The sequence below is a fragment of the Stegodyphus dumicola genome, chromosome 1 (genome assembly GCF_044657685.1).
Source record: "Stegodyphus dumicola isolate Sdum_Otavi_A_Nest chromosome 1, ASM4465768v1".
In the NCBI taxonomy this organism is placed as follows: Eukaryota; Metazoa; Arthropoda; class Arachnida; order Araneae; family Eresidae; genus Stegodyphus; species Stegodyphus dumicola.
Window position 1 is genome coordinate 155,286,869 of NC_140768.1, and position 23,309 is coordinate 155,310,177.

General features: G+C 30.4%; 1 protein-coding gene across 1 annotated transcript in view; it reads left to right on the forward strand.

Annotated features, from left to right (window-relative positions):
• LOC118198615 (1-acyl-sn-glycerol-3-phosphate acyltransferase delta-like) overlaps window positions 1–12,725 on the forward strand; it is a 50,844-nt gene extending 38,119 nt beyond the window's left edge. The window contains exons 5-8 of the mRNA XM_035370345.2: window positions 1,784–1,937; window positions 5,180–5,364; window positions 6,939–7,137; window positions 11,684–12,725. Of these exons, the coding sequence (XP_035226236.1) occupies window positions 1,784–1,937; window positions 5,180–5,364; window positions 6,939–7,137; window positions 11,684–11,916 (771 nt within the window). The 3' untranslated portion in view covers window positions 11,917–12,725. The remainder of the gene's footprint in view (window positions 1–1,783; window positions 1,938–5,179; window positions 5,365–6,938; window positions 7,138–11,683) is intronic.
• The last annotated feature ends 10,584 nt before the right edge of the window (window positions 12,726–23,309 follow it).

Below are 23,309 nucleotides of genomic sequence, written 5' to 3' on the forward strand. Positions count from 1 at the left end.
GATCTTTGGTGGAGTTCGCCATGAAACAAATGTTTCCTTGTAAATGTGCCAAACCGATCTATGAGTATTATATTAGAAGCAATCAAGGAAAATATTCGAAAATGCACAATAATACATTCTGATTCATGGAAATCATATTGCACTGAAAAACTGGAAAAGGAAAGTTTCGAACATTTCAAAGTGAACCATAAATACAGTTTTATTAAACTGGAATGCACACACAACAAATAAGAAGACTGTGGGTAGTGCCAAATGGCAAAATAAGAAACACAGAGGAATGGCATGTCATCATCTGGAAAGTTATCTTGTGGAATTTATGGGGAGAAGGGAAACGTAAGATCCATTTGAAAAAAAATTTAAACAATATTAAAATGTGTGTGCCTCCAAAGTAAAAAATTCTTAGAACTAATGTCTTAACATTTTCTACGTGATACCCAATAAATTCGGCTTGGCGAGATTTGCTCTGGTGGAATGGAAAAGTACCAGATTTTTTTTTTTAGGATTCTTATTTTGCTGTGCTTAATTTGAGTATGAAGTCACAGTTTCTCCATTGGGTGCCATGTTTTTTTTAAACAAAATTTTCTGCAGACTCAGTTGTTCAATATAGGAGATCAGTTTGATTTTGTTAGCTACCCATACACTGTTTTTCACCAGATTGGCTTAAAATATCTTGTTCATGACTTTAATTCATCAAAAGGTCAGATTGAGATATTGGTATCTTAATTATAGAAATTAAATCTCCCCCGAAAAGAGTACAAAACTGAACCAGAGGCAACAAGAATTAATTTTAAAACACTTATGTGTATATCACTAACAAGAACATCTGATTGGCATCAAGGTATTGCAGTGATTCCAGCAGTGAATATTGTCAGCCTTTGATGTATTCTTTTAACAGCAACACATGTAAACTTTTCTGGTGGGGTAATGGTTGCTTGAATATGGAAAAGCACAGGAGAGCCTTTTTTTTAGATGGAGGAATGCCTTCATGGAGGAGCTTTTTAAAAGAAAATGGCTCATATTCACATTAGACATGGGAGAAAGCACAAAAACCAAACATGCAGGTAGTCAGTTTGTCTGGGATTGAAGCCAGGTTGAGTTCCCAGCATTCACTGGTGGTTAATTCTAAAACTGCAGTTGTTAAGGAGTAACCTAAAAATTCAGTTTTTTTTTTTTTTTTTTTTTTTTTTTTTTTTTTTTTTTTTTCATCCTCTGAAGATTGTATCCATCCACCAATTTTGTTAATTAATTGCACTAATTTGCCAGGAGAAGCATATTTATGTACATAGAGTTGTTATATCATTGCCAGATAGTATATGTTTTACAGAGAAACTAGAGTTTGTGTCATTTAGTGCTTCTTGCCTCTGTCAGCTCTGGTCATATGTTCTCTTTTTCTATTCTCTCTCTCTCTCTCTTTTTTTTAAACAAAACGACAATGGAAGGAGCTTTTTTGGGTCGAGGTAGCTGCTCTGATGAGGGTCAAGAAATTCATCCTTAAATTGAAGCTATGAAAAGCTGTGAAGAAGTATTTGCATGCCCAAGATTGTTTTCAAAGAATAGGAACATATTTTAGATATATATATATATATTTAAAGTACTTTATTTTTGGTCCAGGTATATTGCTTGTTAAGATTGTTAATTTATCAGCTTTAGCATTTCTTTCAGTCTCTAGTTCTGTCAACATTGCTTTGGCTGAACTTGATGATAAAAATGTATAGCATGTAATTGTATAAAAAATATATGTAGTCCTGTATGATTTAGTGAAAAAAAAATTTTTTTTTTTCAGCTTCTTTATTTCTGTGAGGGTACAAGATTTACTCCTGCAAAACATGAAGCCAGCATGGAGTTCGCGAAAGCACGAAATTTGCCTCTGTTAAAGCATCACCTTTGTCCCAGAACTAGCGGTTTCAATTTTGCTGTGTCTCATATGAAAAATAAAAGTGAGTATTTTTACATAACTGTCAGCATGTTTTTATATGACATGATTATATTTTGAATATAATGTACATGCAATAATTTAGAAACTGAAAGACTCAAATTCTGTGATATTTGCATGATGATATCAGTTAAATATTTCTTTATAATTATCTAACTGGAGGTTGTTTTAGACTGAACATTTTTAGATTTCTTTTTTTTTTATCTGAAATTAAAATTTAGTATAATTGTAGATAAAATATTAATGCGGAATTGCCAAAAAGAAACTGCCAGTTGCAAAGTTTTACAGAAATAAGAGTTTTAATTGTACAGCTGAAATATTACACAGGAGAACATGTGCCTTAAGTTTGTATGGCTAGCTTGCAAATGTTCTGTATGTGACCTTTTTGTAACTTGGCAAATATCGATGTGATATGCTGTTCTCAAATTTAGCATGTCCTTGTCAATAATCACAACAGCTGCTGCATTGCATAGCATAAAATAGCCCAAACTTAAGGGGGGGGAACAAATATTATGTAGCCTTAGAAAATTAAGCATACAATCTTAACTTTGGGTTTTCTTAGTGGTCATTAGCCCAAAGCCTTGTTTTGATCTATTAGCAACCAGTCCAACAGTGAAGCAGATTTTTATCCATACCTTATTGTGAAATAACATTGTACATCAATAGCAAAACTTGTCGTTGCATATTCAAACACATAAAAACTTTTTCTATTTAATTACAGTCCATATTTCTGAATCGATGTCGAGTGCTCGCTTGATCATCATAAAAACATATGAAAGGAGGAGGTTTGTAAACTTGAAGGCTTCCTCTATAAAATTATACTAAATGCTCCTGGATAGAAAGAAGCCTTTTATGATTTATAAGCATTTAATATGCCTATTTTTTTTAGGCGTATTACTTTGTGTGTTAATTCAGAAGCATTTCACTGAAAAAAAATTTAGGAATTGGATATGAGATGTGCTAGAAAAGTACATTGCTTTTGCTTTTTCAGATCTATTATATTTCATCGCCAGGGGTTTTTTATAAATTCCAAATTTTTTCTAATAAATAATATGAGTAAGAAAACTATTCACTAAATTCTGTTTAGATAACATGAAAAATTTCTTGACTAGTCTGTTCTGTCATTAATATGAGTAAAAACAAAGACAGCTAATTTATCTCTATCCATGATATTAGTATCCCATTATGAACAATTCGTCCATTAAAAAAAAATTTTTTTTACTTTTTATTCTAATTTTTTAACATTCATCTTCATTTCGTCATCTAAATGTGATTATTGGAAGCCCTCCCTTTCCTTAAAAAAGAGAAAAGCTGCTAGTGGTATGAATTATTTTATACATAATTCAGAAACAATGTAAAATAATGTATTTTTAGTTCTGTTTTCTGAAATTGTATAACCTTGTTTTTATCAGAGTGAATTGCCTTTTTTGTTAGAAATTAACATTGGCTTTTTATATGTTTATTATTTAATATAATTTACTTTAATGGAAACATTAATGAATATTCAGTTAAATTAATAAACACAGACAGGTTTTTTCCACTTATCAATAACTCTGGCATTAGCATTTTAAAATAGTATTTTTTAAGGGCAAGTATAGAGTTCAAAATAAACAATGGTAAAGTTCTGTCTTAATTCTTGATAAAATATGCTTTGAAATATTTTTATTACTGTTATTAGGCAACATAAAAATTCTAAAACTTTGCTTTATAACAGTTTTCTCTGTGTGCAATGCTAACATGGGAACATGCACCCAAATTATTAATATTCACTCTAAAATAAGGTCTAAGGATAATGTCTATATTTGTGCAGATATTCTTTGTAGGTGAATGGGAAACTGAATATCTTAAATGTATTCTTAATGACTGTATAATATGATTGTTCAAGACCTAGGCTTTTAAGGGAGACCCAAAAATAGTTCTTTGTTATCCAGTCAGTAATCTTGGAAAATGAGTTTTCAACACATCTCCGATAGTCATTAAAAGTATAGTGGGCTGGCACTGTCTTGATGAAAAACAATTCATCTGGATTCTTCAATTTTTATGATTTAAAAAAAATGAAAAGTCTGTAGCCATATGTCTAAGTGCTTCCATTAAATTTGTTTTGGGATCTGTGTGTCAAAAACCTAGCTGACAAAGGCATAGTAACAGCAAAAGATTATTTATTAATTACTTTCTTTTACTTTCCTGGTATCGTATTTCAACGGAAATATCCATTTTGACCATTCCCAAATCCATTCGGACGATTTTTTTATGTGATCTGTACATATGCACAGAAAAAATGACTTTTTTCTTTTTCCCAGAATGGATTGTAAAATGGATTTTTTCATGACGTGTGCGCATCTCGTATAACTAAAAAATGATTATAGCCGTAGAACATTGAGATTTCATATGTTACTGCTAGTTGTGCACCTCTTTTTTATTGCAATCAGCAATTGAATATATTCATCCACTTAACCAGCCTAAAAGTTCTTACCTAGCGTTTATTTTCAAAATCGCTTGTCATAGTCATATAATTTCCAGTTACACAAGTGTTTTACATGACGAAAATATTCATGTTTTGGCAATGTCATTGCAATTTTTCAGATCATTTTCGGCTTTTCCCAAGGGATCAGTAATTTAGGTTAGAATAATTTTAGAAAATAAGTTAAAATACGTGCAATATGTATAATTTAATAGGTCATATAAGGAAGCATATAGTGTCCACATGAGCTGTTTTATTACGATTATTAAAATGAAAGATAAAGCTGCAAAATTTAAAATTTAGATAAGGCTGATTTTGATTCTGCAGTCTAAAAATAAGATGCTCTTTTGTTATTGGGGCCGGATTCAGAAATTAATGTATGCATGTATGTGCAGGCTGCATAGGCGTTTTCGTGATTTTCCCAGTGTGTAACACGTATATGAGCCAGTTTCTCTTAGAAAGTCCTCCACGAAGGCATCCCTCCCCTTAGGCAGGTAGCTCTAGTGTGCTTTGCCATAATTAAATAAACCAAACCAAACTGTCCATACATGCATACATTTCTGAATCTGGTCCTGATTGCAGAAGCATACCAAAAATAATAAACTTTATTTTGCAGAAATGGGTGTTTGTTTTTGCTGTAAAAATTTTTTAAATCTGTTCGTATAGATTAAATTTTATTTGGCTATTGAGAAATGATGTAAATTCCCATTTATTTCTGCAGTACCTTAAGATTATCTGATTTGAGACTTGGAAATTTTTGCAAAAAGATTAAATTTTTTTTCTAGTGAATGCTATCTATCAAGTTCAGTTGGGTTTCCCAGAAGGCGAACTTAAACCTACATTTTCAAATATGTTGCGAGGGCACAGATTTGTTGGTGATATGTATGTGAAAAGGATTCCTATGAGTGAAATACCAATGGATTCTGATGAAGCAACAACAAAATGGTTACATCAATTATATCAAGAAAAGGTTAGTTCAGTTTCTTATTACTGGGATCTTCCTTACTTCTGGAATGCACCTAATTCTGTTTTACATGATAGTTACGTTCCTGAAGATTATGCATAAAAACATTCACATTAAAAAAACTATGGATGAAAGGAAATTGGTTGCAGATCTAAAGAATAAGCAAATATTTTTTAAAAAAGTAAACAAATATTAATTTTGAACTTATTATTTTATTTCCAACAAAGAGCCCGTCATAATATGTACTGAAATATATTAAAGTAAATTTGCATTCAAAATGAAAAAAAAAAAATTCTTCATGAACAGACAAACAAACAAAAAAGAATCTGTTTTATGCATGAGATTTTATTTGCATTTTCTAACAGCAAAAACTGTAGTCTTTTGCATACATCTGAAATATCACTAGAAATGTTGTGGGCATTGTCTTTTTACTATATTAATGAAATTCTTCCTGGGGTCTCTTTAGCAAAATCAGTTTGAATCTTCTTTGGTGCTGATGTTTCACTGGTTTTACAAAGAAATTCTATTATTAATCATTGTTTGTGTTTTGGTTATGCTGTTATATACAATGCTCTGTAAGAGGCTATAAGTAACTTTAGTTCACATTGAAACTTCCCAGTATGTCTCTCATTAGGGTCATATTTGACAAACAAGTTAACCCAAATTTCTGGTAACTGTTTTGTCAGACAGATTATGGTAACGATTTTGTCAAAGTTCTGGTAACAGCTTCCAGACATTCTTTGTTAAATCTGGATTTAGACTGGATCATTTTCTTCATTATCACTAAATTCCATGGGATTAGAAATGTCAAGCCTATGTTATTTCATCTTCAGTTAGGGCAAGAGTTCCGAACCAGGTGGAAATTCCTCCTCTTCCCCGGAAATTCATCGTTTCAGGGGAGATGCAATCAGGTTTTTATTTACCTTTTAAGTATTTAGTTTATGAATATAAAAGACTACTTTTATTCAAGTTTTGGTGTTTATCATCATTTTCCACACTTTTTGCTGTTTAGTTTATAAAATACATTTTAAAATAATCTAAATTTATTTATTTTTTATTTTTTTAATTTTAGGAAGGAGGAGGGGAATGATCATATAACAATGATGGAAGTGATGCATGGGGCAAAAAAAGGTTGAGAACCACTGGCTTATGGCTTTCTCAATTAACAATTCATCAATATGTTCAAACAAAAAATGTCATTGAATCCTTCTCCACCAATTGTGTATGCTATTGTTATGATGCTGAGAAATTCATTCATATTAGAGATGATGAAAACTTTGCTTACATTGTGGGCAAGCCACACACATTCAGAGTTGCTGTTTTTTTAAGACTAAAATCCAAACTTGGTTGACACAAAGCATAATTGAGAATTTAATTAAAAATATTCTTAGAAATTGAGTTCACCCTTCCTATTAAGTAAAAGTGACATGTGTATTACAAGAAAATGAAATATTTATTTTGAAATCCTGTTAAATCAAAGTCGTGTAAATGCAATTGAGGGGGTTTCTGAAATTTTTGAAGAAATATTAATGTGTATATTTCTTTTTCTTTTGAATGTGTATGTTTCATTGTTTTTCCAGGATAAACTAATGGATGATTATTTGAAAACTAATAAATTCCCTGGGAAATGCATCAGACTGCAGCGCAGTTACTATTCACTGGTGCACTCATTATTATGGATATGTCTTGTAGGGGTTCCTGTTATATACCTCATATTTAGATTGTTAACCATGGGAAGTATGTGGGTGACATCCCTCACTTTTACTGTGATAGCATTATGTAAGTTTTATGGCCTTTATTTATTAATATATAATTTGCTAAATTAAAAAAAAACATTTAGTGTTTAATCTATAATGTCATTGCTATTAAAGTATATATGTAATATTTGGATATAATAATTCAAATGCTTGTGAAGAAGTTGAAGAAGATACTTGTATGTGAATTTAGTAATTTCAAAACACAGTTATGGAAATTTCTATATTTACTACTCATAATTCTGATGTGTGTAAGCAGTGCAATGAAGAAAAGATCAAGACTGGTCGATATCAGTGTAATTAATTTTTCTCAGTATAATTGTCAGGGTTGCCATGCTACCTGGAAAACTGGAAAAAGTCAGGGAATTCGAAAATTGACCAAAAAGTCAAGGAATTAAAATATTTTATCAAAATCTGGAACAGTCAGGGAATTTCATATGGCGATCCCTAAAAAAGAGAGTTTGTGCCAACGTTGGAAGCGATCACTTTCTTGGCAAATAATGTATTGTGTTAGCATCATTCAGGCTGCTGGCGTAGAGTCAATTTTCGCAGCTCCGATCAAATTGTCTGTTAGAAAGGCAAAGCAAGTTTCCAATAACCTCAAGAATCGAGAGATTCACATTCGCAGCACATGTTGAACTAAAGAAAATACCTTCCCATTCTCATATGAAAGGAAATCAGTTTAATCCTAGTATACGGTACAGGCTTGTCTGGGACTCATTAAGGAACTGGTAAGAGCAGGAAAAGAAATCTCCTGCTGTGGACCAGTATGATACAAAAGTATCAGAGTATCAAACACAGGATTTGGCGACATGATGATGAGCAGTAAACAGGTTATTTTGATGTTGCCGACAATTTTTAAAATCGTGCCAGACCCTTATACTAGGAATTTTTAAACCCCCCCTTTTTTTTTCTTTTTACTAAATGCCTTATTTGTCATTTTGCAGTAAAATAAAAAATAGTAATCAATCATCTAGGCCAGTGATTCTCAACCTTTTTTTTGTCACAGCACACTTTTAACGATTTCAAAATTTGGAGGCACACAAAGGAAAAGATAAGTTTAAAAGTTGTTTACTTACCTATAACACACTGTGTAGAATAGTTTATGATAATAATTTTGAATGTAAAATAAAATAATATGCACTACAAAAACAATAGTATGCTTATTAAGGGATTAATTACAAGTTAAAGAATACGTTTAATGAGAAATTTGAGCTTGATGTTTTTGATAATTTTATTTATATTTGGTCATAAAATTAACAATGCTGCTCTCATATGATCTTCTACATTTAACTGTCTCAATCTTCTTTTCATTTTTATGTTGATTAATACTGAAAATCCAAATTCACACAAATAAGATGTAGAAAACTGTAATAATATTTTTAAAGCTTTATTGGCCATTATGGGATGATCGCATCTAATGTTAATCCAAAATGAATTAATTGATTCTTTCGAATATTTTAAAATTAAATCCCAATTATTAGAAAGTGAAATTAGTTCTTCCTCTTCATTCGAAATTAATTCAAATACAGAAGTCTTTGGCAAAAAAATCAGCTTGGATACCAGGCATGCTTATAATGTCTTAAAAACCGAATTTCGCCAATTCTCATGTGTATCGTATACTAGGATTAAACCCATTATAACTTTTATTATATACATTTCTAAAATTTGGCGGCACACAGAAGTGCCACGGCTTAGTGGTTGAGAATCACTGATCTAGGCTAACTATTTAATATAACTATATTTGCTGAAATATCGTTGATTATTGTAATTCAGTTTTTAAGTAATTAACTTTAATGTTATTGATACCATTTAATGTGGCTTCTTTCCGCTAAATTTATTTATTATTAGTTAACAATACCTTCAGATTTCAGGCAATTTTTTCTGGCATAATCTTGAAACTAATTCTAGCAGTATGATGACATACTATCACAAAATTTAATGCACATATTTTTTTGCTTATGTATGCTGCTAAAATATAAAATACCTGAATTTATTTTAAAATGTCATTAAATAGATCATTTCTTTCATTTAGCTGCAAAATATCTACAAGAAAAGACATTTTTTAATCCAGATTGAGCAGAATCTAATCTCAATTTTCAGCGGAGAAAACAACTCCTAATATAGTTATAATAGTAATGCTTTGGGGATTTTATATATATGCAATCCCCAAAGCATTGTTATTAACCCAGCATTACCAACACGCACTACGTGGATAGACTAGAATTTTCTTAAAACACACATGAAAAAGGGTCAGGGAATTTCATTCTCCTGTTTGAGTGGCAACCCTGTAATTGTTTCCTTGAAAAATCAGATCTAGTCACAGTAGGAAATCATTTCAATAATTTGCTGAATCTTTAATAGAAGAAGTATTTTCGATTTGATGTCTTTCGTGCAACAGTTCTTCATTTGTGTGTGAATTCGAGACACTGATAAATGTCTTGAACTCTTCCTATTGTTGGGATTGACTTACTATCTCTTGACATGAAATCAAAAATTGAATTGTTGATATCGAAAATTGCCTTAGTATTACTTTTCTGAGCTGTAAGCAAACCAAACAAAAAAAAAAAAAAAAAAAAAACTTTACAACTTAGCCCTTTTTTTTTCCCAATGGAACTGGAACTCATAAGAAAATCTGTCAAATTTCTCGACTATAATCACTGTAAAACTTTCAGGAATAATCAGGTATGTGAATGAAACCAGAGGAGTAAAGTGCATCATCTAGCATACCCACAGGTCCTAGAGCAGACATATAAAATGATTCATCTGCATGGAATATCTGCAGCTATAGATTGACAGATTTGTGGAGTTTGAAGTATTCTGTGATCAGTGATTTCCATGTTGCGCGGTGGATTTATGCCACTTTGTTTTCGATTATATCATATGTTTTAGGATGCATAAATTTGGTGCACTTTACTCAGTGTTGATTTGTATTTTGAAGCAGCTGTTGCTAAGATCTTTTGCTGCTATAATGGACTAAAGATCTCCTATACAAAGTACTGGTCAGTGTATCTTAAAACTGTTTGTCTGCTGTGTATTTTCTCTGTATTGCCAAACATTATTATTCCCAAACTCTACTTGTTAGTGGTCTAATGGGCGCATGCGCTGTATGGGCACTGCCAGGATTGAATGTTATTATGCACCCTTGGAATTCACAGATAAATAATGTTTGGCAATCTATGGTTGCAAATATTGTGAGCACACGTGGCATTTTATATGCCCCATTGTTGCTTACAGACAACAGCAAAATACCACAGGTATTAGGGCCTGCAAAAATCGCAGTTCACAGATTTTATTTTGTTTTAAGAGTAATGGTATGTTGTTCCAGGATTTTTCTAGTCACAATAGCAGTGTATAATGATTTTTTAATGTTACATGCTGGTAGGTTGTTGTTGTGATTTATCTCACTTGTCTGACAGTAACATCAGAACAAGTTCCATGAAATTCATCGTGGCAAGGAGTGCATGATTGCGCCTGTCGTTGGCAAGATTCTTTAGCACACACAGGTGACAGTAAGACTTTGCTCAGTTCTGCCCCCAATTTTGATAGCACTCTGGGGGAAAGGGTCCGAAGGTTCCCCGCCCCTCTTCTCCTACCGCCAACTTCTCAAGAGGTCTTTTTGTTTGCCACATATTTAGAGTGGCCCCATGCCGCATGGACACTGTACATTTACAAACATCCATGCCTTCTCTGGGATTTGAACTCGGGCCTGTAATACTTCTTTGGCGAAATGAAGCAACTCCAATGATGGAACACAGCAAAAACTTTTATTTAACACTCAAAAAAAGAGGCGACATACAAACAAGAAGAGAAAACATATTCTATCATTTAAAAATAAATTACATTCTTCGTGCGAGAGTCGCACGAGGCACTCGAGCCTGGTTTCAAATATTGCCATTCACAAATACCTTAATGTTCATCTAATTAAATTATTTAATCTACAAGATTTTAATATTATTTTAAAGCTGTTACAGGCCCTTTGGTATAATATTCAGCATCGCAAGATCCTTCTTGGAAAGGAGCTATATCTTATAGATTTTATTTCATTATTTAATATAACATGTACAACTCTAATCATCATAGTTATATAGTTTATTGATATAAAAAGTAAGTTTTCATGTATAAAAAATATGTTGTGAAAACAAAGTGTAGAATGAAGTGAAAGATGTGACATGCTTGCTCAGTTTACAAGGCAGGATGTTTGTGTATCTTAAAAACATAAATTGCACTCCTAATTTTTATTTCATACTGCCAAGATATGATGCAACTGTTCAAATGCATCATGGGCAGATATCGTCCCCCCCCTTAGAAAAGGTAGTGAATGAGTGAAAGCTTACAGACACATTATCAAAATGTAATTAAGAGTTTTAATATTAGTATGCTAATTTTGATATTTTTGTCCTTTTCTACTATACTGTACTGAATTATTTTAAACTTTTGTTGTGTTTTTCTTAAATTTTGCATCTATACTATAGTGGAAACTTGATTAGTAACTACACTTTGGAATTATGTTCTTGTTAAGATTTAACGTTTTCATATACTATATGGCCTGAATATTGGAATCTTTCTAGTATTCACTGCAATGTACATGATGGTACGTGTCACGAAGGCTGATAAAGGATCATCATATGGGAAAGACAAAACATCCCCAGAAAAGTCAAAAAATGGCACAGTTAAGCCTGAAAAGACTTCTCGAACCTGCGAGGATAATGACACATGTGTAGAAAATAAAGAAATACATCCAGAGGTGCAAGAGCAAAAGACTGTACACCAGGAAGCTGGAGATGGCAGTGAAAATTTATAGTTGAAGAAACAAATTATTTCTATGAAGCTTACTGCATTGTGCAATTTTCGAATTATATATATTTTATAAAAAACCTTTTGTGTAAAAAGTGATCTACAATGCTTTAAAAAATTTATAATACCTAAAATTGTAAATATAAATACATGTGAGAATTACATGTGAAATATTGTAGCTCCTTGAAGAGCTGTGATGTGTGGAGATTAAATTTTAGATGTTTGCCTGTTGTTTGGCATGCTTCCTTAGAAATGGTGCACGTGCCAATATATAATTGTGAAGTTGTTTGTAAGTTAAACTTTTAAACATTTTGAATTTGTAAATGTATTTTATTACTGTTTTCAGTACTTAAAAAATGATTTTCTATTGGAACACCACAACAAAGAATATCTATTCAAGAGCAACTTTTTAAATCTGATGTAGTTCTTTGATGTTTTCGTATTTTGATGCTGTGAATTGTTCTTTTTAATGATGTAAATATTTCTTTGACAGTTGAATGAATGCTGTGATGTAAATTTTGGATGAAATGTGTATAATTAATTATGTGTACAAAATTGAAGAAATATTCTTGCATTATCTTTTTCATCTTCATATGATGTCTTCCTTCTCAGGTTTTGTATCTAAAAAGCCAATTTTTTTGTAAATGCAAGACTTTCTGTGAATGCTCTTTTTCATAACTGCACAGACTTTTTTTCTTTCATATACAATTTCAAAATTTATTCTGTCTTAAGTGCCTTAAAATTTAAGAGACATTTTTACTGTACAAACTACCAACCATCAAAGTTATTAGAGCAGAATAAAAATTTTTGTTTGTATTCTGGGAATGTTTCATTTTTAAGCTGAGAAAATTCAAAGCTTATTTTAGACATATGTGTATAGTTAATTAGTATTATATTTAAAATTTTTGATTACAGGAATTATTTCAGCATATATATATACACTGGATGAGATTAGATGTAGATTATAGAAAAGCACATGAAGATTTTATATAGATAGTAGAAAAAGTGAGAATAGTACATGTTAGGTAATAGTACATTTCCTAACGTTAAGGAAGCAAAAATAGGAGGTTAATCCTGAAATCAAATGCAGATTAAATTATAAACAAAGCATTTAATTAAGTTGATAAGATCACACTCATATTATGATCTAGAAATATATATTTGTATACTTAATTAGTCTTTAAATATATTATGTTTGCTTAGAAACTGGCTGAGTGAATTTAGACAAAATTATAAGTAATTTTGTTTCATTTACAAACTATTTGAATTTTTTTAAATTCCTTAATTACAGTAGTTATTGCATGAAAAACATTTAAAAGTGTTGTTTAACTGTCAATTTATTGAATTCAATGCTTTATGTATTGTTATAATTTATTTACTTATCTGAAACTTCACCACACCATCTAGCAAAATCTTTTCCTGGTTGTACGAAACTAATTGCTCTGATATTCTTTGTCTCATTTGATTTCCACACTTTTATTTCATATAATTTTTTATTGCCATAAACATTTTTGTCTGTTGCTTTTTTTTCCCCTGTTATGTTCATAAAATAAAGTATTTATAATTTTTTAAATGCTTGAGTATAAGTTTGGGTGATAAAATTCAGGAACACTGACAAGACATATTATTATTCCATCAATAGAATTTTTTTTTTTTTTTTTTTAATTTCAGAGTATAATATTAAGTTAATTTTAAAATGGTAAATAGCCAAAGAATAAGATAATCAAATTATTTTATGTTAACTGCCATTGTACTGAATAGCTGCATGTACAGAAATTTCGTGATATTTATACACCATGAATATTTTTTTTCACTTTTAAATTTGTTTGATGTCATGATGAAGTCATAATTTAAAAATATATTCTTATATGCAGTTTTAAATATTTTATTCATCTAGGGTTAATATGCAATTTATTGTGTGAAAAGAAATTTTAAAATGCAAACTCAGGTTAAAATACTGTAATAAAATCAATTTCATTTTAATATTTCCAGTATAAATTTTATTCAATATTACAATTACATTTTATGAATTTCTTTTAAAAAAATTTCTGAATCACATATTTATTTTTTGGAAATAAAAATTAAGAGGGGGGATGGGAAAGAAATTTTTCAGAATTTCTGTCAGATCCCAAATGATCACTTTGTAGCATCCTTAGCAATGTCATTTTGAAAGTAGAGTCCAAATTAATAACATTTTATAAACTGATGCAAATTATAGTTATGAATGTATTAGTTCACAATGTTTTTTTCAAAGGTCGTGTATTTTTTTGCAAAAATTTCATAACAATCAATTATTGACAAGCTGAACTATTTTATAATGTTTTATAACATACTCAAATATGTTTATGTTGGACTTTAAAGAAACATCTCTTTAAAATTAAATTTTTTCTGAATTATGCATTTTTGTATTTTTATATAAATTAATTAAGAAACTTACATTTTTGAAAGATTTGAAAAAGAACTTTATAATCATTAGTTTAATATAAAAATTTAGCAAGCTGCAAACATTTAATAAATTTTATTTATTAATTTTGTTATAATTATTCAATTTACTAGAATTGAGTAAATGAAACAACATTGATTAAAACAAATTTGATTTTCCTTTTCTATAGAAATGTAATTTGTATTTTCATTATCTATGATATGCCCTAGTTTTGTACAACAAAATTAACTATTATATTATGTCATGACGTTTTTCAGAACACTTTTGATTTACTATAGTTGTCGTAGTTTTGTTATTTTAGATATACTTTGCTTTTATATAGAATTTGATATTTTAATTACTAGCATTTTTACAGTAAAGTATTTAATATTTTTGATAGTAATATTATAGGTAGATAGTTTATAATAGTTATTAGTAATTTTTTATAGTAAATTATTTGAATATTTTTATTTTAAATGAATGCATAGTTTTGGATTTTATCACTATTTTATTGCATTTGTAGAATTAGTAATTCTAAGAAAGAAATGTAGCTTTGATCAGGTTTGAGATTTTGCTTTTATTGCTCAAGTTGATTTAAGGAATGTAATTTTGTCAAAGAAAAATTAATATGTATGATGTCTTGATAGTAGGTATCGGGTTATTATAAAACAAAATTATTTTTTATTTATAATCTGTTAATGACTAGATTATATTAAAGCTTTTGTTAAGCAAAAGTGTATTGAAAAGCTCCTACTTTAGCTATGTTGACAGGAAGGTAAAAAAAGCATTGCTTATTTAAATCAAAATGTCATCTTCTTTGAAATGGTCACCTTGTGTATCAGCTGTGGTTCCAGCATTTCTACCATTGCCGGAATTCAGCTTTGAAATCGTTTTGTGGAAGGGAGTCCATAACCATTTCTGATTCACTCTGGATCTCGTAGCCAGTGATAACCCTGGACTCAAAAAATGGGTTGGTTATACATGATATGCTTACAGAAATCTTGGAACACTATAATGCTAAGTTGCTTCTGCTGAGAGGGTAAGCAATCAGAGGACAACCTTCTTAGTAATACATCTCATGATCAGTTTTGGTGATACAATTGTTTGCACTGTAACAATAATGTTTGCTATGTTTCTGAGAATTCCTCATTGTTTTCCAAGTGTGTTCTTCCACCTTTTAAGCACTTATGCCACTCAAAACATTGAACATAGTTAAATGCTGCATAATTCTGAGTTTGTCGCTATATGTTCTATGTCTTGGCTAATTTGCCCATTTTAATGTGAAATTTCCTGTTGGCTTGTTGTTCCACCTTTATGTCCATTAAATAACAGGTCGCATACACATGATTACATATATAGCAATACCTGATGTTTAACATGGCAGTATCTCTAGTTAGTATGCTATACAGCTAATTTAGAAACTTTTTGATATATCATTATATATTCTCTTAGTTTTTATCTGTCCATGGCCTGAACAAAATACATTTCAGAAATTTCTTCTTTGATTTAACATTTACCATTATTTTATCTTCTTATCAGTATTCTGCCCATTCATAGATTAATCAAAATTAATGGAAACCTGCTATAATGAAATAATTTGTTTGAAGATCTCGGGTCAGATGTCAAACTCAAATCTTGTATAAGCATTTTAGCCATTTGCCAGAATATTTTTTTACATTTTAATAGCTATTTTTTTCTAATTAGTTTTGTTGTGGTAATTACTTGGTTTCACTTTCTGTTAGTTACTTTTTGATTTGTTCAGCTATCTACATAGTCTTCATTTTAGTGGGATATTTCTGTTGTCATACTTTGCAGTATTTTCTTGCTGACTTACTTTCTTTAGAAATTATTTCCTGCTGATTTGCTTTCTTTAGATGACTAGAATAGTATAATTTAAGTAACCTGTTTAGTAGTCAGTCATTATAAAAGACCTTTTTAACCTGGCTATTTCCTTAAATACAAATAGCACTTTATGCATAATCTTTATTTTTGATTAGCTTCAGTGGGATGTATTTTCAGAATATTGTCAGAAGCATGCAGAATATATTTGGATCTTTATGTAGATATATTTATGGAATTTAAGATTTTATAATAAACAGTTCATTAAATTATACTTACATTTATTTATTTATTCATTCATTTATTTATTACACCCATCTTTTTATTTATTTCATATTGTTGCATTTTAATTTGTTATTAACAAGGTAATGTTATATAACAAGGTCATGCTGTATAACAATTCTTGAAGACACAATTAATGGGATTTTAAATCAAGGTAGAAATTTATAATCCTCAAGTATAACAATTGAAATTTAGTGTGAACTGCCATTATAGTAAAGGAGTGGTTGGGTCATTTTTGCATATTAAATCAACTTTTAGGAAAAAAATTTAATTTTTATGTTACAGTCAAAAGTCGTTAATTCGGACACCCATAATCCAGAATGATCTATAATCCGGACCTCGAAGCTGTTGACGCATGCGCGTAAGACCTTTACGGCTGCGAATATGCTTGTGTGCGTGCGCAAAATACGTTTACAAGTGCGCGTTTAATGTATAACGGACAGCATAAGCTAAGCTAAAATTATCTAATTATCTATTTCAGTTAATGTTGCAGATTGCGTTGTTCCTTAATCTTCAAATTGGATCCGGCTTATTATTTTTTGCAGACTGTTAGAGCAATTTTATAAAAGTAAGCTTGAACTTTCGATTATGTCAAATAGAATTTCTGATATATATTTATTAATATGTAAAGGATCTACAAAGCGAAAGTATGTTTCAAAGTTCATTAAACAAAAAGTGGAATTGAAGGCATATACTTTGTTTATCTTTAACGCCACAGCGTGCAATGAATTGGAAGTTGATCTTTCAGCACCATCCTTATCTTCAGGGCAGATGTTTTTATTTGGCTTATAATTCCTTACTAAATGTAGTATTTCATCTCGATGTACTCCATCTTTGATATGATTTAAATCAAATTCCTCGTCATTATAATTCGCTTCCGATAGCGAAGAAAGTGACAGAGGTTATTGAAAACGAAAAAATTTCAATTGACAAATTAGTCGGTAGACACAGCAATTATAGGACTTGAATAGCGGAACTTTGTAACTGAGCAAGAAATTATGTCTGTTTATAGAATTAAAGAGAATGTATTATCACATAAAAAACAAAGCAACTTAAACAACTTACATTGAAAGAAATGTTTAATAAAGTAAACAAATAAATATTAAGCTTTTTTTTTTTTTGTAAATTTTGATATTCTTTAGATCATAATTGCTCTTTATTTCATAAATTATGGTTTCATATTTTAATTTTTATAATTTCTGCATGCCATCTTACCAGATTTAAACTGATGATTGATAATCCGGAATCGCCGAAGACTTTTGACTGTATACTATATTTATAAATATCTCTATAAGAAGATACATAATGCATATCGCTCTAAAATCATATGTAGATTCAAATTCAGCAATAAATATTCATTTTCATCAGAATTTGAAGAATAATAAATTGGAAATTGCAAATAATAATAGAAGTTTTGTTAGCTGCATGCTTTATTTTTGGAGTTTGCCCAATATTTCAAAGAAGTTTTAAGTTTTCTTAGCATTCTCTCATCATGTTTACAAATTTGAAAGTGCCTTTTCATGAGTAGTGCAAGTTTGAATGTTCATTTTGCTTTTTTGTGTAACATTCTTCATAAAGAGCAAAAAGAATTTTAAATCTATAGAACTTTATGATAGAAATAACATGCTTATGTTATTTCTATTAACATTTGGTTAATGATTTATTTTTCCATGGTTTTGATTTGGGGGGGAGTTTCAGTATGAAATTTATAAAATGGTAGCTATAGCAATATCTAAAATTATTTTTGAGTTATTTTTATCTTATATAATTTTTAGACCATAAGTAATACACAAGATTAATTTTTTAAATTATTTTTCAGTAACTTATAATTTCTTTATATGAATATAAAATCAGTTTGGTTCCATCTTTTATACTGTGCATGAAGAATAGCAAAAATTCACAGAAGCTTGAAATTATAATTCTTATCTGTAAAAATTATTTTATTACTGTCCCATGTATTACCTCTTGTCAAAAGGAAATAATTTTTTTTTTTTTCTTTTCAAGTTTATGTACAACAGTACATGCATTGCATTTTATTTATTTTAGACTCTCAAGAGTAGGTTAACAGAAGAAAATATTGTAATTGTTTTGGACATATTTATAATAACAATATATAAATTTTGTGATTTTTCAAATGCAGGTAAATATATGAAATTTTGAATTTAGAAATATTTGTAATATATGTATTAAATATATATTAATATTGCTTTCTGTGCTTTTTTATTGAGGCGGTCATATTTCCAGTAAAGGTATTTTTGCAAAATATGATAACTTTTAAATCTGGATTAGAAAAGCCTTTTAGTTGCTAATTCTTGATGAGTGCTGTGTGATATTGTAGATATTTTTCTAGTAATGATTTTGAATTACTAAATGTTATTCATGGTCAGTAGCATTCTTTTAACATCATTTTAAAAGGCATCATTAATAAATTATCATTAGATTTTGAAAAATAAAATTTTAGGGCTGAATTCACCAAAAAAAAAAAAAAAAAAAAGAGCAAATGTATGATTGTAATTGTAGCAGATAAAAACTTGTCTTGTTATATATATATATATATATATATATATACAGTCAAAAGTCGTTAATTCGGACACCCATAATCCGGAATGATCTATAACCCGGACCTCAAAGCTACAAATTTTCTGCGCATGCGTCCTTTTGATGCATGCGCGTAAGACCTTTACGGCTGCGAAAATGCTTGTGTGCGTGCGCAGAATATGTTTACGAGTGCGCGTTTAATGTATAACGGACAGCATAAGCTAAGCTAAAATTATCTAATTATCTATTTCAGTTAATGTTGCAGATTGCATTGTTCCTTAATCTTCGAATTGGATCCGGCTTATTATTTTTTGCAGACTGTTAGAGCAATTTTATAAAAGTAAGCTTGAACTTTCGATTATGTCAAATAGAATTTCTGATATATATTTACGAGGGCCATCCAGGAAGTAGATTACGTTTCCGTCTGTGTCCGCTAGGGGCGGGGCTAGCGCGGCCATCTTGGGGTCAGAGCGTTGCGCAGCTCAGTCTGCATCTAGCCGTGCTAGTGAGAGGTTCGTGCTGTGCTCCGTTCAGATACTGTGACGGTTTGAAATGTCTGCGTTAATTGAAAATCCTGCGAGGTGCGCTCAGTAATAAGGTTTCTGACTGCAAAAAACTGTAAACCGATAGAAATCTATCGGCAGCTTCGTGAAGTGTATGGGGACAACATTATCACTGAAGGTGGAGTGCGTCAGCGGGTCATAAGATTTCAAAATGGCCGAACCAATGTTCACGACGAAGATCGAAGTGGGAGACCCAGCATAGTGACCGCCGAACTTCTCGAAAAAGTCGATGCTAAAGTCCGTGAAAATCGAAATTTCACAATAACGGAACTTTCTTTGAGTTTTCCACAAATTTCGCGAAGTTTGTTGCACGAAATCATCAGCGAAAAGCTTTGTTACCACAAGTTTTGTGCAAGATGGATTCCAAAAATCTTGACAGAGGACCACAAAAATCAGCGAATGGCTGCAGCGTTGAACTTTTTGGACGCTTACCATAAGGATGGTGACTCTTTACTCGATCGCATCGTTACTGGTGACGAAACATGTGAACTGTGAAACGAAATTGCAATCAATGCAGTGGGGGCACACAAGTTCTCCCCAAAAACCCAAGAAATGCATGCAAACAATGTCGGCAAGGAAGATGATGGCGACTGTTTTTTGGGACAGAAAAGGTGTAATTTTGGTGGACTTCCTGGAAAGAGGCACTACAATAAACTCTCAAAGGTATTGCCAAACTCTCCAAAAACTCAGAAGAGCAATTCAAAACAAGCGCAGAGGAATGTTGAGCTCTAAGATCTTGTTGATTCACGACAACGCCCGGCCCCACACGGCAAATGTCACTCGTAAAGTTCTTGAATCTTTTAAGTGGGAGTTGTTTCCTCATCCGCCGTACAGTCCCGACCTGGCACCGAGCGACTTCCACCTATTCCCAGCAATGAAGAAGTGGCTGGCTATGCAGCGTTTTGATGACGACGCACAGCTGCAAGAAGAGGTAACGAAGTGGTTGAAGGCGCAGGCGGCCGAATTTTTCGACGAAGGAATTTCCAAGCTCGTACATCGCTACGATAAATGCCTTAATTTGTATGGTGACTATGTAGAAAAGTAGTATTTGAGTGTGGCTTTCATCTGTATATAATAAAATTTGTTTCCTATACTTTGTTTATTTTTTTATTCCAAAACGTAATCTACTTTCTGGATAGCCCTCGTATTAATATGTAAAGGATCTACAAAGTGAAAGTATGTTTCAAAGTTTATTAAACAAAAAGTGGAATTGCTGCAAAAAAGGGATAAAGACATATACTTTGTTTATCGATAACGCCGCGGCGCGCAATGAATTGGAAGTTGATCTGTCAGCACTATCCTTATCTTCAGGGCAGATGTTTTTATTTTATTTGGCTTATAATTCCTTACTAAATGTAGTATTTCATCTCGATGTACTCCATCTTTGATATGATTTAAATCAAATTCCTCGTCATTATAATTCGTTTCCGATAGCGAAGAAAGTGACAGAGGTTATTGAAAACGAAAAAATTTCAATTGACAAATTAGTTGGTAGACACAGCAATTATAGGACTTGAACAGCGGAACTTTGTAGCTGAACAAGAAATTATGTCTGTTTATAGAAAAAGAGAATGTATTATCACATAAAAAACGAAGCAACTTAAACAACTTACATTGAAAGAAATGTTTAATAAAGTAAACAAATAAATATTAAGCTTTTTTTTTTTTTTTTTTTTTTTTGTAAGTTTTGATACTCTTTAGATCATAATTGTTCTTTATTTCATAAATTACAGTTTCATATTTTTAATTTAATAATTTCTACATGCCATCTTACCAGATTTAAACTGATGATCTATAATCCGGAATCGCCGAAGTCCCGACGAGTCCGGATTAACGACTTTTGACTGTATATTTATAGTTGGAATAGGATATTTAGATGTTCGTATTCTTGAATCCTGTGAATTTTGAAAAAGATTGTATCTTTATATTTTTTTAATCTTTTATATTTTTCAAATATAGCCTAAAAATTTGTTAAACGATTTTAGTTCTAAAATTTGCAAAAGTTTTATTGAAGTTTAATAAAAGAATCCATTAAAAATCAAATGTGGTTTTTTGCGATTTTATAGGGACTTGGAATGCTAGTATCAATCTTATGTGGGATATGAAGCACTATACTGCTAGTGCACTTTTGTAGACTCTTAAACAAGTTTATGACTTTTCTTAATTTTCTGAGGAGAATTTAACAGTCCACATTTAATATTTATATATATATCTTAACTTTGAAAATAATCTCTTCCCTTTCTACACTTTGAATTGAATTGAATCTGGAAAGTAAAAAATTTAACTGTTGCTCTTCCCCACCCCTTCCTTTTCAAAATGTGTTTAGAAAATGAACCTCATAATGCAAGAGTTTTAATTGCTTCATTAACTAAATTTCATTTGTATTTTTTTATACAGATGTATTTTTAAAACCTGCTTTAAATTTTGTTTTTCATTAATTCCAAATTTGAAATTTTGCATTAAGTAAAAAGTTTATCTTTACTAATTTAACTTTTACTATTTTGTAAAATTCCCTCTTTTTATTATTACATAAAAGCTTTGAGAAGACCTTTTAGGATTCAAGTTCAAGAAAAATACTGGTTATAACTTCAAGATGAGTGGAAAACACATAATGAAGAAATGGCGAGCACAGTAAATGGAATTTGTGTGTTGTGCTCACTATTTTATGCTGGCAATAACTTAACTTTTACAGATATTAGAAAAGTAATGATATGGATAATATGACAGCCTTGTTTGGTATTATTACATGCATGTGAGCATATCTAAAAAATTGCTATTAGAGATATGAATTATTTCATAAGATGAGCATGAGTAAGCACACATATTATCAGTATGAATTAATTGTTTACATGTCAAAAACTATAATGTTACAGAATTTTACATATATGTGAAATATTTGTGAGTTTTATGCGTGATGTAACAATTTTATTACATGTATTCATTTTCATAAAAATTTAGAGTATTTTAAATTTTCAATGTTTAAAAATGAGCTTTACCTGTGCTTCTTGGAATTTTATGGTGGATAATTCAATACATTTAAAGTTATACTTAATTTTTTATTTTAATACATTATTCAGAAAATAATAAATTTATGCAGACATTTGGGACCTTGAAAAGAAATACAAATGCTTAATCATATGCTTAGATTTTAATAGTAGTTAGGTTATAATTTTCAATATCTTTTAAGAAGAAAAAGACAGTACAAAGAATTGCCACTGTGTATGATATACATTCTAGTTGAAATGTCTGAACATGTTAAAGCTGTATATGTTGTAATTTCTCGTTACATAAATGATGACTGTATAAACCAAATTGAAGTGTAGCTCATAGCATTTAGTATTATTATATATTTTTAATATCTTCAGAGTTACTCAGAATACTCTTATTACCAAATATTTTATATTATCAACATATTTTTTTAAATCTTACCATAACAGTAAAATATTTTTGTGTGCAAAATGTCTGTATTAGTTTTTCCTAACTTTGTTATTAGAGTAACTTTGGACTTCTGAAAAGTGCAGAATCCTTGATCATCTCAGAAATCATATCATTAATCGGGTCATTTTTTTCCAATATTTATTATTCTCTTCTCTCTCATAAAATATTTCTGAACATACTTTTCTATGTTTTATGTATAGGACTGTATCTGGAAAACTCAGATTTCTATACATTTTTTTCGCAATGTCTTAAAAAACTTTGTGTAGTATACTTTCTTTATAGTAATTTAGTATTCAATAAATTAAGTAAAATTATTGG